We start from the raw sequence: 16,730 nt of genomic DNA on the forward strand, positions 1-16,730 counted from the left end.
CTAGCAGCTGGGTTGTTAATAGGAATAAAAATGTGATTACTATGTGTTGCTATTTTTCTCCCCCCCACAATGGTTTCCATTTCTTCAATATTTATGCTGCGGATGGATTAGACTGTTTTATAATTAATAATAAGAATTGTGAGTGAGAGTCCATCTGGCGCTGTGACACACTTACAGTGGAGCCTTCCCAGCAGGAGAGGGTATCATCCATTCAATTAAATGTGTTTTGAAAAGTGGGTTCTAATGGGTTTTGGAATGGCTGTCAGCTCCATCCGTTCCACATCCCCTCCACCGACCTGGACTGCAAAAGAGCGATCTCCCAACTGTTGTCTCCTTCATTTATAAGATCAAACTGCTGCTTTTCCCTTTTTTCTAACACATGGAAAAAATGTATGGCTTCTGAGACCATTAGGGTGAAATGCTTGCACATAATAAGTGAGTGGCATGGCTTCATTCTGTTCTTGTTTCACCCTTGTTCCATGCTTTCTGTCAGGTTTTCAAACCAGATTACATCTTAGATTCACTCACAGTCATTGGCCATACTGCAATATAAATGATCCAATGACTAAAGCAGCTTTATTCACAATTTTACAAACAGCACAAAAAAGTCAGTGCATGGTACTACAGTGTGTTCTATTTCAAGCTATTCAGCCCTAGAACTGTCAGACCCCATTACAATAATCTGCTTCTTCCTTCTGTATCTAATACTAAAGACATTTCTTTTTAAAATAAAATGACATGTAGGCTGCAAAACAAAGATAATTATTATCATCCAACCACCGTACAACCCATAACTGTCAATTTATGTTTTTGAAGATAAAAAAAATATGCTGAAGCAAATCTCAGTCTTGACATAATGAAGCTTGTCCTACAAGCAAAATACATTTGGAAGAAACATGTGTTGTGACGGCAGTCTGCAGTTGGTCAAAACTATGTATGTGCTTTCGCACTGCAATGCATCTTGGGGAAATAGCCATTTGTTTGACCCTTTCTCATAAAATCTTGCATCTGTTATTTTTTTGCATGTGTCACTTGCAATGTAACACACCCACACACTACACTGCCTGACCGTTTTTGTGAGAAGTATCCACTGTGTATTATATCAGTTTATAGTACATACAGTTGTTTATCACTTACTATGTTTATATAGCACAATGACAGAATTTAAAGTATTCAGAATATTATAGGTTGGGATATATAATAAATGCTCTGTTTGCATTTACTGGAATTTCACATATTCCATGTTTACATGGTAAATGGAATATTCTTTTTTAACTATTAAGCATACACAGCTCTGTTTTCTGCAGAGAGCAGCCAAAAGTTGTGTTGACTTGGTGTTTTTGTTGTACTTAATTTTAAAACTGAAAGCATTTTACTTCACCCAATTTGATCTACCGTCTTCTCAAACCCCACTTTATACAAATGTCTTCCACTACAATGTTAAAAACTTTGGTAAACCTCTGTGTTTTCTATCTAGATTATTTACAGCTTCCAACTGCTTCAAAATCTTGAACAAAACTATTGTTTTGTCATCAGATCATAAGTAGCCATAATTTATGTTTTCATGTCTCTGACCATTGCTGTCTTACATATGTTTTGTGGGTTTAGTCTCCTATTCAAACTATACTAATTACACGACTCAGAATTCCACCGGTATTCAAAAAAACTACAGTAATTTTCCACCTCCACTTTTCAAAACATCCAGCCATTTTCTAACCTCTTCTTCCAATTCATTGTCACTGGGGAGCCAGAGACGACCCCTTGAAGTGAGACACAAGGCAGGGTACAGGATGCCAGTCCATCGCAAGGCAGACACACAGACACACACACTCACATCTAGGGCCAGTTTTTTCCCCAAGAAGCCAAATAGTCTACCACTATGTAATTGGACTTTGGCAGCAAACCCGAGCACCTGGAGGAAACCCACGCAAACACAGAGAACATTCAAACTCCGTACAGATAGCACCCCAGTTGTTGGAATTGAACCCAGGGCCCCAGTTGTGCAAGCCAGCGATGCTAACCCCTACACCACTGTGTTCGTTATATTTAAGAACTGAAATATTCCATTTTCTGTTTCAGATATACTGTTTATGTTGTGGATTATACAATTAGAATATTCAGTATTATTAGTGCAATATAAGTGTTCATGTTAGTATGTATGGCAAGTATGTTGCCCTGGTGTTCTCCATGTCTTTGAATGGGCAAATCAATATTGTAATTTACTTAATAATCAGTAAGGATCATTTTTACACCACAATAGTGTGCTTGTGGACTATGGGCAATGTTCACATTTAAAATATGCAAACTTAAATCATTCATCAAGCTTCAGGTTTATTTTTTCCAGACAACTGAAGATAATTCTGATTTTTTTTTAATTACAGCAATCCAGAAGCTTGAAAAGGGGTGGTCAACCTTTACATCAGAGAGTCACTGCCCAGTAGGTCTTAAAAGTCTCCCTTAAATTGTCAATTTAATTCAAGGCTTGGAACACACATGTATTTTAAGCAATTCAGTAAGTTGTCGATCTAATTAACTTTAGAATGGCTAACTGTGGTCATTGATAGCTACAGGGTATTATTATTTTATTCCCAAATTACCTATAAACTACTTAACTGAACAAATCACTTGCTTCAGTGCTCAGAAGAAAATTGTTTCTTTGGAAATTCATGATTTAAGGGTGACCCATAAAACCTGATACATTTTGGCTCTCCAAGAACAGGGTTGGCCACCTCTGCCTTTACCAGATATTATAGATTTGCTTTATATATGTATATACACATACAATACTGCAGACAAGCACTTCAGCATGTGCATTAAATTAAAGAAAGCATTTTTTTCATTACACAGTAATGTGTATCTGAGAGAATTAGCAGACAGAATATCTGATGTTACCAAGATTGTATCACAAGCAAGAAAAGGAAATGGGCATGCTACTTCTAATCCTGATTAGGTTTAAGATGTTTAAGGTTTGTGTTGCAGAACCACAGTATGGGTTTTTAAAAGAGAGGATTATGTTTTGTTGATACACACAAAAAATATGAAGATTCGGCAAAGTCTTAGGGAGGTTACTTGAGGACTGATATTTTGCCAACACGCAAGATTCATTGCAAGGAAATGAGAATTTATTTTTGCTCCATTCCATTTTCTTGAAGCCTTTCATTTTTTATTCCACTACTGAAAAAAAAAATCACCATTTTCTTGTCAAGATTTTTTATGGAAACCTACCAAGTTTAATTACAGCCTTAGACTAATCTATGTGCATTTGTCCAGACTATTATAATATTTTCAAATTTTCTCTCTGAAAAAAAAAACTAAATCCACATGTTCTATTAAACGCCCTTTTCATACTATATGATTAATACTCGCATGTCTTTTCTTTACCATGAGAGTTAGCAAATAAGGAAATTTGTTTAGATTTTTCTAAAGCTGCTAGGGTGCTCAAAGGAATCTGTGAACTATATAACCTAATAATATAATAAAAATGTCAATGCACGCCTAAACAAAGATTTTCTACAACACACCCAGTCCACTCGTATGGAAGAAAATACAAAGTTTGCTATAGTTTCCTTTAAAAATAAAATCACAATTTTTTGGTTGTATATACAGATTTTCTCTGGAGTTTTTTTGTATGTGGTTACATCAAATACCAAACTACTTCTAAAATGGTAATTCCTCTAGATAACAATTAAAGAGATTCTACTTTCCAATAATTTCATGCATTTAACTACTATTACTCCAACAGCTCTGAAGTGAAAGGGAAATAATTAGAGTCCAGTTAGAGGGCTTAATCCTACCTTGTTTGTGACCAGATTTAAAAGAGATACATGGTTCAGAATGGCTATAAAAACATAAGAAAACTGTCAGAGTGGGAAATAAGTAGCTGTTTGATAATGAATAGCAGAAAAGGTCAGCTTGCCATTTGAGATGTTAAAGGAAATACAATGCTCTATTTACAGTACGCACTCTTGCCGGATCCCAAGCTGATGAACTTTACAGTCGTTGACTTTTATTAAACTTTCTGAAAAATGTGGAGCGAAAAAAAAACAGACTGAAAAAGTAAAAACATTTCTGGTAGTGGTTTAAGTTTTCCTTTTTGTTCATTTTAGTTAAAATCACTGTTTTTAAGATTTTCTCAGAAAACAACCACCCTGTAGATCAGCGAAGGAATTTTTAATTTTCATGTACTTTTTCTTAAAGACTCATGGAATGAGGATGAGAAAATGTTTCAATATGACAAGTGCGGGGAACAGAGAAGAGTTATTTGGTTCACCAAGATACGACTGCCATTCTTCTACACCAGGGCCTCACCCTGGAGGACCGGTGTATCTGCAGGTTTTCCAGGTGTCTTTTAAGCATCTACACCCGAAGAACTGGGAGAAACTGTTAAACTGGTCCAGTATTGAGTGACTCGGGTTGTTAAGAGTCAAACTGGACTGAAATCCCATAAACACACCAGTCATCCAGGACCAGGATTGGGAATCTGTTAAATGATACACACCTTGTATAACTGCAGGAGGTAATCAATGTTATTAGCAGGAGAGAAGAGATAAAAGCAAGTAATGACTTTACATCCACAAGTAGCCTTGCTTAATTGCTCTAAGACATATTTGCTGCTCTTGGAATGTAATTCCTTTTTCCAATCAATAAAAAAACACCATCAGACATTTTTTTTAAGTACAACTAAACTAAAACCTTTCAGTGTTTTTGTAATCTGCAGTTGCAGCCTTATAGTCCCCGATTTTGCTTAAAATAGGTTACAAGCTCGGCATCTGGGAAAGAAAACCTAATAGTAGGCTTCATTGTGAGAGACTAAAAATCCACCTCTGAAAAAAAAATAAATCTATCCCAGCTTTTCCTATGCCACGTATCCAAATTCGAGCTCTTCCTTTTCAGCAATTCAGTTTCATCATTTACTAAGATTTTAATCACTTACTAAGATTAATTCTATTGCTTTTATTATTGTAACTTTAAATGCGTTCTTTAAATTTTCATGTGAATGTTAATGGTTTAGGCTTAAGTACTTCATTCTTTTAACTTTTAATTGCTATACTATATTTTGGCCTTGTTCCTAAGTTCATAGATGACATTACATACATTCCACAAAAAAACAGCTCTAGAATAATGAATAATTTCAATTTTTGTTCGTATGGCTTCCTCTGCCACAGTACCCCCTTACTTATATGGTGTCACATCAAAGAGAATGTAAAGAGAAATACATTCTAATTATTACTACCACCATGAAACATAATTGCAGAATAGTACCCGCTTTTAAGCATAATATAAATGAATTGGTAGATAGACTGAGAGATGGTTGTCATGTTCTGAGAAAAAAATGATATTGGGGTGAAAACAAAAGGCTGGCATTACTCTAAAAAGAATTGAACATACTCTGGAAAAAATACAGGATTCACTATTAAGTTTTAATGGACAGCTGTCTGCATCATCTGAACTGATCCAGGCTGCCTGAGACGGCCCTACACTAGATAATAAGTCAAACAGATGGACCAGTTGCTTTCCACAAGTGGAATATTGGGGTGCTTAAGCCCACAATGCCCGTTTTTACTTTTCGCTTTATTTCTTGGAAAGCCATCGGGAGGTGGCTTTACGCTCCACTCTTTGTGATAAAATTTTAATTCCTGTGAAATGTGATCAGAACGCGCACAAAAGAAAAGAGGCAGGAGGAGAACACATGACAAAAACACATTTATGACATTTCTTGAGGGAGTCTCTTTCTTGTATTAACTGGGCTGAACCCGGTGCGCTGAGAAGGTTTATTAAAGAGCTGAAGGTTGGCATTACCTATTTAAACTGTGACAAAGTTAATCCCAGGACTGTCAGTTTTAATCACAAGAACATTGATCGCAAAGGCACAGTCTGGCCAGCTTCTCGCTCTCTCCAACTGACTTTAATACATTAAACACAGGCAACTCAATAGCCAGCCATTTATTATACATGACGCAGGATCTGAACTGGGGCAGAGAAAGTCCATTTAATGGGAACACCTGGGAGCTATGTATTCCATACTACTTTTAGAGACAAATTAAAAAACAAATCAATGGCAAGTGCCTGAAACTACTCTCCGTTGCTTTACTTTATTACTAGGGCTTTGGGTACAAATGTAGCCAAGCAATTTAGATTGGAAGGATCTGAAAACAGACCATTATTATATACGGTCTTCATACTGTAGCAGAAGCTAAAGGGTGCTCATTGAACTACATGTATTTTAACACAGAAAGAGATACCCCATCTTTTTTTAGGCAACCAAATAAACAGCATGTAAGGTTGCCATGACAGCTAATGGAGTCAAATCTGTGCAATTTAGCAGCCGATTCAACCAGCACAATTATCTCAAACTGAGAATTACCAGTATTAGCACTGTCATTTACAGAATAAAGTTTGGAGACCACCAAGCAATTTGGTGTGATCAGCCCGAACCATTCATATGACCTATTTAGCATAATTGCAGTACTTACTAATCACCTGCTAGAAATGTCAATTTGGTTAAATTTCTGTCAGAAGATTAAAAAAAACAAAATTTTAAAGAAAAATCTTTAAACTACCTATATCACACAATCCAAAGAACGATCACAATACCCAATAACTGTTCCACATATCAGTTTATAATGCTTTGACCAGATAAAATAATGACTACAGTTTTCCTTGATAGCAGAAATTAGACCTAATTTGTTTTCATTAAACTTATTATTCCGAGTCCTCCGGCCCCATATTTGCTATTAAGCCTGTGTGATATCAAGAGTTATTCCAAAGTGATGGCATGAAATTAATCAAGTAAAATATAGTTCTTATGTTGAGACAGGAAATATCCTGTAATGTATGGTGAAAAAGAAAACTGCAAGCTCAGAACAATGTAACTCACCAACACCTGCTCAGCATCCTCTAAAACATAATTCAATCCATATCAGGAAGCGCTTGGTAGGATTGTATTGTTATTGTTCCCGGGAGGGAGAAAGATGGCAGAATAAATTTATTGGTTTTAGTAGCACTGGTCTCCAAGCAGGAAAAGAATCCAACGCATTGTAAATCTCAATGACAGACTAGACGCTTTTTCAGTGCTCTGGAGTGGTACCAACCTAGTCAACGAATCGAATCATCACAATGGATCTCAGCAGTACATTTCATTCTTATGACTACTCATAAATTCTCTCAAATGTAAATACACTACTGTATCACCCAATATGCTATCAATGAGTGGCACAAGGCACAAGTTATTAAACTGGTGAGAAAATGTAACATTGTCTTATAAAATAATGGGGTGATTCGTATGAAATGCAGGAGATGGCAGAATGTATCGTAAAACACTTTTTTAAATGTAAATGACTGTCCGTTTTTAGCTGTTGGTCAGATCAGTTCTTTTAGGAACTTCACAAATCTGTCTTTGCTAATTAAAGACAGACAAGCTATTCCCTTGTCATTTAGTTTCTCTTGAGAAATGGGAACTAAATTGGCAACATCAATCACACTGAAATCAGATTACAATCCATTTATCCATTTTCCAACCTGCCTATACGTCTGGCTATGTTTTTCTTCACAAAGGGCAATCAGTTTACAGCCTTCTAAAATAAAGGGCAGGATCTAGATGTAGTAACTTGCGTCAAGGGTAACCAGCCACAAGTCTAGAGGCTCCTTGGGTCCTCAGAAAGTACCTGGAGATCACCCCCAAAAAAGCAACTTTTCACATGTCTAACACTACACAAAATCAGGTTTATGTGGTGGTTCCGCCCCAGTAATAATGCATTTGCATCTCTGGACTTGCAGGTCATATTTATTAAGTTTTAAAATCAACACTAGAATTACCCGTTATAATTCCAAACTTAATTTCCTCCTTTTCTACTTAAACTGGTTATCCAAATTAAGAGGGATTTCTTAAACAAAGGGAATTTCTTAGACGACAGTGGCAGAATTACTTAAGACTTTAATATAATTGTTTAACCTCCTGTTTGTTGTGTAAAGGGTATTTTATTAAAAAAGCCTAAAATAAATTTTAGTATAAAATCCACAGAAAACTAAATAAATGTTACCATTATCTGAAAAAGACAGGTCATTTTGCAACAGGTCGTTTGTTTCTAAGAAAAAAAAACTAATAAATAACAGAAAAGCACTTTGCTCTTTAAGGTAATCTGCAATCAAACATCCAATCAAAGCCCTGATGGAACACTTAATTCAAAATTTTAAAAGTCTGAACGCATTTAGCCTGTATCCTTAAAAAAACTTAAAATGTGGAATCAACTTGCTTTTCTTCTTATCTTACAGTATTTTTTCAGTCTGAACAAACATAACATTCCCAGTTATTGCCAACTCCGTTTTATTCCATTAAAATCCATTTTAGTTGCTATATCGCAGCCTCTGGCTCACTCTGTGGACACTGACCTTACTTTCTTCTCTAACACAGGCTAATTTTAGGATTAATATACAAGTTAGACATTAAAAGAGAGTCGTGTGCTGAGAAAGGCTGTAAATGTGCACAGAACTGTTCTAAAAATTTACTTCATTAACCTGTAGCACATAAAGATCAATAGAGTAGAATCCCACAGGTAGTATATTATGAACAGAATAACATACCTATACATTCAGCTCAATACTGTTACTAATGTGGCTGTGCAAGGGCCTGAATAATTCAGATGAGTACAAATTTAGGTTTAGCACTGGCCTGCTGACATTTGACAAACGTAAAAGTAAAAAGCCCATGCCTGTGAAGAGCAGCACTAAAGGGAAAACCTCTTGGCTTTTAAACTTTGAACCCCCACAGCAGGGTATTGGTCTAATGAGAAAATTACAGACTAAATGTGCCACAAAAAATTGTTAATTTTATGGCCACCTGGGAAAACGTGCTTTCATATGCAGCCAAATAAAAGCCAATAAATTTCCAAACCAGACCTAAAGACAAAATGTGACTTTAAAAAAAGTCAAAAGCCGACCTGCGTGGTATTAATCTGGAAAGCCACATAAGCCTCTTTTGAGAGTGATTTACCAGCCACAGAACTGGGATACTGTTATTCCAAGTCTGTTTCAAGTATACATCGACAAGTCTCCTCCTAGACCATAACATCAAACCATAAAGCCGTTATAGACAGTGAACTCCATGTTTACTAAAGTTTCAATAAGAACACCTTCAACTCAATTGAGAAGATACACGGCTCTTCAAATAGGCTCCACAACTAGGGGAGAAACGAACCACCCAACTCCATCTGAAAGCTGGTTTCTGCTGTTCTCTTTTGATGTCACGGTTATGTGCAGTCATCCATTTTACAGAAAATCAGTTATTCGTAAAGAAATTGTGTGTACAATACTGTACAAACTCTCCTATTTGTATTTTACTTCTGTTTTAAAATATATGCTTTTTGATTTTCATTTTAGTTAATATGGGCCATGATTATGAAACACCTTTTTTTGGCCTATTATTCCACAGTTAGGATGCATAAAAAAACCCAACCCTCCACAATTCAGTTTGCACACTAAGGGTAACTGTTAGGATCAATATCTTTAAATGCTGGTACCTTCATTAACCACTTTTGTGTACTGTAACAAGTATATTAATTTATCCTTCCTTTCGAGACTTCATTTTCATTGGCTGTTACAAAACGTAACAGTGAAATTGCTGTTAAAATGAAAACAACCGAGAAGTAATTTAAGTAAAATAAAATTTGTGAGGCTAATCTGAAAACCAAAACTGTTATGTTATCTTTTATGCTATGGCAGCCAGCTGGTTTTTAAGGAAAAGTGCAGAACGAGATATGAACATAAAAATAACGGTCTTGATACATCCACATTTGAGATTCCAGGTGAAATTCACAGAGAAGTTAATGTAGTCTTTGCTTTGTAGAATAGATTTTGAATCTATCAGACACTTTATCTTCATCCCCTTGTCTTGTTAAAAAAATAACATAATATAAGAAGTTAAAGCTTTTGTTTGACATGCTGGCACAAAATGGCTGCTGCGTTCCTTCACAAACATGGCTGCACTTAAATGGACACATAAGTAACTGTTATTTGGAGCTGAATGAAATTAAATTCCCAGTTTAAAAATATATTTTTTTATCTGTTTTACATATGTACATGGCACATAAAAGGCTTAAAAAGTTAACTTCCATGAACTTTTAAGTGGAATAAAAGTATATACCAATACAACTGCTGTTTCTTTCTGTTCGTTAAAGAATATTTTAACCCTCTACATACTACTGTTAATATTCATACATTATATCTGTAATACCTCCATTCTGTTTTCATTTACTATTTGAAATCAAACCCAAATGAAACTCCAAACAGGGTGAAACTGGATTCAAAACTAATTCTCTGGAACTTTTAAACTTAAAAGATAATATTTTTGTGTCTTATTTAAAAATGTTGATTGCGGGAACATCCCAACATCATCTGGTGTTAGGAGTCAATATGTTTCTGCTGACATTTTCTCAAATTTACTCCCCACATTACATAGTTATTTACTTCCAAAACACATATATGGAAAAAAAGCACTGAGGTGATCAAAGATCTCACGTTCATTTTATAGCACCCTCTCCTGAGTTCCTTGTTGTTTGTCTACAAAGGACAATCTACTAGTCATTTTCTCCAAAATTTCAAATCTGCTTCCAGGCAGACTAAGGACACTTTTCAGGCCTGAAATCTATGGTAATCATTAGGGAGCCAGAAATAGGGGCAAAAAGCAACAGCAGTTGGGCAGATAAATAAACAAATGTGAGTTTATTTTGACACAACCACTGCCAACTGCTGCAAAACAACACCAGCAGTATTTTCACACCTGGGCAGTTCACAATTTACAATCACCCCCCATAAACCTAAAGGACAGCAGTACTCACTGATCCTCCTACATTTCAACAGCTCTATGTCATGCACCCTCTCCACATGAAAACCTAAAAACAAGTATGCTCTTTATGTTCTAATCAAATAATGTTTGTAAACGTTATAAAATACTATCCTATACTTTTTTTTTTACTTTTATTATATGACACAATGTACATTTAAAGTTGATAATACAATATTTAAACCATTAAATACATACAATATGTAAAAACTTAAATGTCCATGTATAAGACAAGTATCATGCTACTGAGTTTCTTGCCACAAGATGTAAAAAAACCCAACATAATCTGGTCCTATATTAAATTCTTATTCTTTTTCATAAATGCAATTGTAACTATTAACAAGTCTCCTTTCTCTCTAGAGCATACTAAAAAAGAAAACTGTAATTTGGACCTAATATCTACACATCTAAAACATGAAATTAATAATAAATTAATCATTAATTAAGAGTACTTCCTCTTCTTCAATTTTAAACATTATGTTTACCTTCATTGACCTGTCAAGATCCATAATAAATTAAAGAATGACATATTTTCCCCTGTACTTTCGTGATAGTTTGCAAAACTTTTTTTTAAACTTTTGCCCTAGAGGTCCATTTAGTTATGTTTGTCGAATATGGAAATCATGTATGAATGACATGTGCTAGGATTTCGTGCTACATTGTGAACTAGCAATATGGTATTGTTCGATACAGACTGAATGTTTAGAAATAATTTCAAGGCAAATTCAAATCAGTATAAACTGGAAAGACCGTCAATAAAGCTAACACTAGATCCCCTGGCAGACCTTGAATAATATGAATCCAAATACAGCATCCTTAATATCCCTAGAAGAAAAACGAACCAAGACCTAGATCTACCTAGACAGATTTCAGTGCAGCGCACAAAAAGGCAGACCTGTTAGGTTCCCAAAGCGATCTGAATCGCAATCTCTCGGAACTGATAACTGGAGACCTTTAAACAAATACTAACACGCGGTTACCTTTCAGAAAACTTTAATTACTTAAGTAATACTAAAGCAAGAAAAGGTTCAATGTAGATGCCACTCTTAAAACATTAATGAATGTATCTGCTCTGTTCGTCTGGCGACGAACGAGATTTTATTTTGAAAAAAGTGATGGAAAGGATAAATTGCCAACGTCTTTTTTTTTTTCTTAACAGATCTCGGACTGTGTTTTTTCCCCTTTCTGTCTTGTACAAAATAAAAAACAATCAGAACTACTAATCGTCGGCAGTCGGTAGTGCTGATCCGAAACCTGATGCATTACTCAAATGTGTTTCTGATCGTGTATTTTCCATCTGCAGAAAATTAAATTGTATTTAGCCTCTCCCAATTAGATATCGCATGCATTTAATTAATATGCTTAAAATACTTTATGAATTGTATTGATGAAGTACTGATATTTGAAGCTAGATCGGCTGTCGCACTGTACGGAGGGGGTAAAACTCGTTCCTTTCTTGATAACTAGAGGGCCTCTAGCCTATTTTACCTGCTACACTAGGAATCAAACAGCACGGTGCCTAAATGTCCCGGTGTTACCGTACTATTTAATTCAAACAAAAATATATGCGATTAACAACCAAACCTTGAAAACGCTGTGTAGATTAGGAAAACCCTAAATGTTGGATTTGTCTTTCGAACATACCTTTCCCTACGCTTTAAATATATTCCATTATTACGCGTGTAGCTGGTTTTCACAAATCTTGGTTGGGAGCTACATCTATTCTGTATTGTATCCGCTTAAAATCTATACTGTAACTATTGTAAGGACACACTCTTTCAGTTACTTCGACCATAGTGTAATAACCATTTTTGAATGAACGGAATACTTTTGCAGTGTGTGCTTCATTCGAAAAACAATTGTTGTATGAAACCGCGTACATTATTCCCTGAGTGAAGTACGAGACTGACTATACTATAACCGAGAGTACCGAAGTCGGAATTTCTTTTGAGCTGGGAACAAGGTACGATACATATCGTGTAAAAAGCTAGTAGATTACACTTACTTGGGATTTTGTGAGCTCCAAAACACCGAATCCAAGATTTTTGCTAAAGGCAACGCAGATCTGCACATGGCAATCAAAATCCAGAGGTAATACTTCCAACAGCACCTCACGCCAGCCATCCTAAATTTAGTTTGTATGGTGAATTCGCGAAGTTGATAGAGATGGATACGGCGTAAATCCCGCTCGATGTTCTGATCCAAATTAACAACGTCTCATGTACTTTATTCGGTTTGCCACCTGGATTTGTGCTGAACTCATAGATGAAGCACCAATCAATGCAAATCCGAGGTCTCGCCTTTGTTGCACACTGATCGTGCTTGGTTAAATTGCAGCACAGGTTATGTATGTTGGGTTACGGAGAAACAGATGTATTGTTCAGAATTGCAAAACAGTTCTTCAAAGCACTGCTGCTCCCATTTCAGCCTGCCATTGAAAGACAAATTGGTGTGTTGTCGCAAATTCAAAAAGTTCCATAAGTTTCTCCTTCTTTTACGTGTTCTGTAAAGTGGATATAGTGCGACTGCGAGACAGGTACCCTGCGCGCTCCAGACGTGCAGACGTATCTCGCTGATTTTTATAAGAACGTTATTGTTTCACAAAACAGCAATTCTTTACTCCTCTTTTTGTTGGGAATTTTAGTTTCTTGGTTAACACGCTCCGTGTGTGCGCTGAGAGTCACTGTCCATTTAAATCGGTAAACAAATATCCATCCTTTCGTTATACCAAGGATGAACAGCCAGAAAACTCCACTGGATGGGTTTCACAAACGTTCAAAGTGCTTCATTAACGTTACGCTCCTAAACGTTTGCCTCGGTGGCTATCCCGTATACTCTCGGTTCTTGAGCAGAATGTTATCCTTCAAGACTCCCGTGCTGTACAATTCCAGTGACTGATTATTCTCAAAATACCTTGTTCTCCATCGTGCCTTGTGCATTACAGCTCATGTGCGAAGTCCACGCCAAACTGCTGATTCCGAAAGGTAGCTATATAGTTCAGTTCGTTCACTTTAAGGTGGTCCGTGAGAGCCGCTCTTTCAGTATAATGTGCAAAAAGAAAAAAAAGGAGGATCACACACTCATTTGGCTAGTACTCGCTCTCCCTTGCTCTGAATATGATTACAGTCACTGAATTCTTGCCAGCATCCCTCAAACTGCGCCCCGCCTCTTCGCACTCACTGCAAGTGTAATCTGATGCTCAGGCAAGCAGAGGACAGCCCCGGTTTCCCAACCAATCACGGAATAATTTTGAGGGTCCTCATCTAGCATGACAGTTCTACTACCTTAAATTCTCAAACTGTTTTGGCCAAATATTGTAGCTTCGGTAGCATTTGTTGCGAAATTCTTATCATTTTTAACTAGTATTATTAATGTTATAGCGTCACGCACTTACATTTGATCGCTCTGCATTCCCTCCAAGCATTTTTTCTTTTACTTTCCCCACAGGTGCTATGAGCACATTCTTAATCTGAAACCTTTCCAAGATAACTGAAAAATAAAACTTCTGCAGAATGCTTGAATAATTAGTGAATTAGGTTACATGTGAAATCGCTTTAGAGGTAATATTAATCAGAGTTTTATGGTACTACTTAAATCATATACCAGTAAGTTTAAGTACATCTGCCATTTTATGACGGGTAGGAATATTTCTAAAAAGACCCATAGATCAACATTATGTTTGGTGTTGCAGTCTTGCTTTAGGTCCTCCGGTGTCCTTTCCTTTCACATTATTTCTGTCTTTTAGTGTTTGTTCGCGTTTTAAGACAGACAGTATTGATATTTGTTGAGCTCACTTGTATGGTAAACTCCCGCCATATTCTGTAAAAAAATAAAACAAAGTGTATGTAAGATAATTAATACAAACGAATTGTCCCCTTGAAGGAAAACCTACGATCACGATGGCTAAATTTATTTAAATGTCAGTAACCTGCATATGTTTAGCTTAAGGTCAGAAAATCATATATATATATAGTGATTTGTATTACTATCAATTAACAATATGTGGTTAATTTATATTTTGGATTTACTGAGAAATATCCAGTTGTTTGCTCAAGAAAACAAGGGAAAAAAACAAATTCAAGTACTTTTCTTCAGGCCTCGGCCTGTTTTATATGAACCAATGTCGCCCTCTACCGGTAATCTGTGGAAACACGCAACAAAAATGTACTACTTTGTCAGTTGTTGTTTGTTCTGTATTAAAAAAAGAACAAGTTTTGATAATCTATGATGAACTTTTTCAACGATTTCATTTTCGAGAGAACTTTGTATTGCCATGGATCCACCACTGTAATCGGAAAACAGCTCTACGATGTACTGTTATATAAAGTGTAAGTAGCTTCTGTTTTCTTACATATTTATGTCATCCGAAAGCAAAACATAATAATGTAACAAGTCTTAAAAGTCAGCGAGTCACTATGAATGATACTGCAAGTACAAAGACATCAAACTGAATAAAGAAGAACAGTTTTAATTTAATTCTCGTGAGAATCGAAAGCTTTGGCAGTTGCAGAGGTTTGAATCTCAAAGACGTTTGTACTATTAGAATGAGTAACATTATTAAATGACATCGTTATTTGTTTATCTCTTGCTTTTATTGCAGGATGCAAATATCTCCAAAAATGTCCTAGAATTTAAGAGGGTTTTTTGTATAGTGACAGCATTATGAATTATGAGATATGCCTTCATAATTGCATCATCCAAAAACATTCGTGAGGTTTCCCTGTTGTTTCTAACCCTCTAGAGTACATGTTCAAAGTCTTAAATTAAAGAGTAGGCTGCAAAGCACTTTGTTTCTGCTTTTTCATTGTTATGTGTACCTAGGGAGCATTTAAGCTTTAATACAGTGCCTTGCAAAAGTATTCAGACCCATGCATAGTTTATATATTTTTTTGTTTTTAAAGCTTTTAATCGTGACACATTAAAGTATCAATGGATAATTATAATAATAAAAATAAATAAATTAATAATTAATATTAAAGTAAAATAGAAAAGTCACAGTTGTATAAGTATTTAAACCCTTTAATTTAGGTGCACAACATTATGTTAATGAGCAACACAATTTGTCGAGTTGCTCTTTCTGTGTGCAATAATAGTGGTTCACATATTTCAGAATAAATACACCCAAGTCTATGAGGTCCCTTAAACAGGTTGTAAATTTCAGGCTCAACCATGAAGGGGAAGGAACTTTCAGAACAAGTCAGGGATAAAGCAGGGCATAAAAAAGTCCTTCAGTAACACTTTGAGAATTAAGAAGTCAATAATTAAAAATGGAAAGCACCAAGACCAAGTCAGGCTGCCCCTTCAAACCGAACAAATAATAAAGGAGGAAACTAGAGAGGGACAGCACCATGAGGCCAATGGGACTTTTGAAGGAGTTACAGAGTTCAGTGGGAGAAAATGCCCATAGGTCAACAGTACCTCAGTCAATTCACAAAGAGAGTTTGTCTAGAACTGAAGAAATACATCTCAAATCCATCATGGCGTATGCAACAGAACACCCAAGTGATACTGAAACATGTAGCAAAAAGGTTTGTGTTCAACAAGACAAAATTGCAATTTTTGGGGTATAAATGCAAAGCCTTACCCCAGACCAGTGTATCACTGGGTCAACACTGTTATTACAGTCAAGCATGGTGGTGGCAATATCATTTTACAGTTATGTTTCTTCAGGAGGGACTTTGAAACATGTCAAGTATGAATGTTTCAAGGGAAGTCCTAGTGAAAAATGCTTCAGCCCTAAACCTAAGCCACAAATTCGCCTATCAGCACAGTGATTCGAAGCACAAGGCCAAAGCTACGTTGGAATGGTTTAGGAATAAGAAAGTGAATGACTTGAATCCTATAGAGAATCTGCGAAAAGACTTGAAAACTGCAGTCCATAAGTGATACCTAA

At 35.9% G+C, this 16,730-nt stretch overlaps 1 protein-coding gene across 1 annotated transcript in view; it reads right to left on the reverse strand.

Annotated features, from left to right (window-relative positions):
* efnb1 (ephrin-B1) overlaps positions 1–13,972 on the reverse strand; it is an 85,805-nt gene extending 71,833 nt beyond the window's left edge. Inside the window, exon 1 of the mRNA XM_006632825.3 lies at positions 12,843–13,972. Coding sequence (XP_006632888.1) covers positions 12,843–12,961 — 119 coding nt within the window. The 5' untranslated portion in view covers positions 12,962–13,972. The remainder of the gene's footprint in view (positions 1–12,842) is intronic.
* Positions 13,973–16,730: the final 2,758 nt, after the last annotated feature.

Source organism: Lepisosteus oculatus, chromosome 8, assembly GCF_040954835.1.
Source record: "Lepisosteus oculatus isolate fLepOcu1 chromosome 8, fLepOcu1.hap2, whole genome shotgun sequence".
NCBI lineage: Eukaryota > Metazoa > Chordata > Actinopteri > Semionotiformes > Lepisosteidae > Lepisosteus > Lepisosteus oculatus.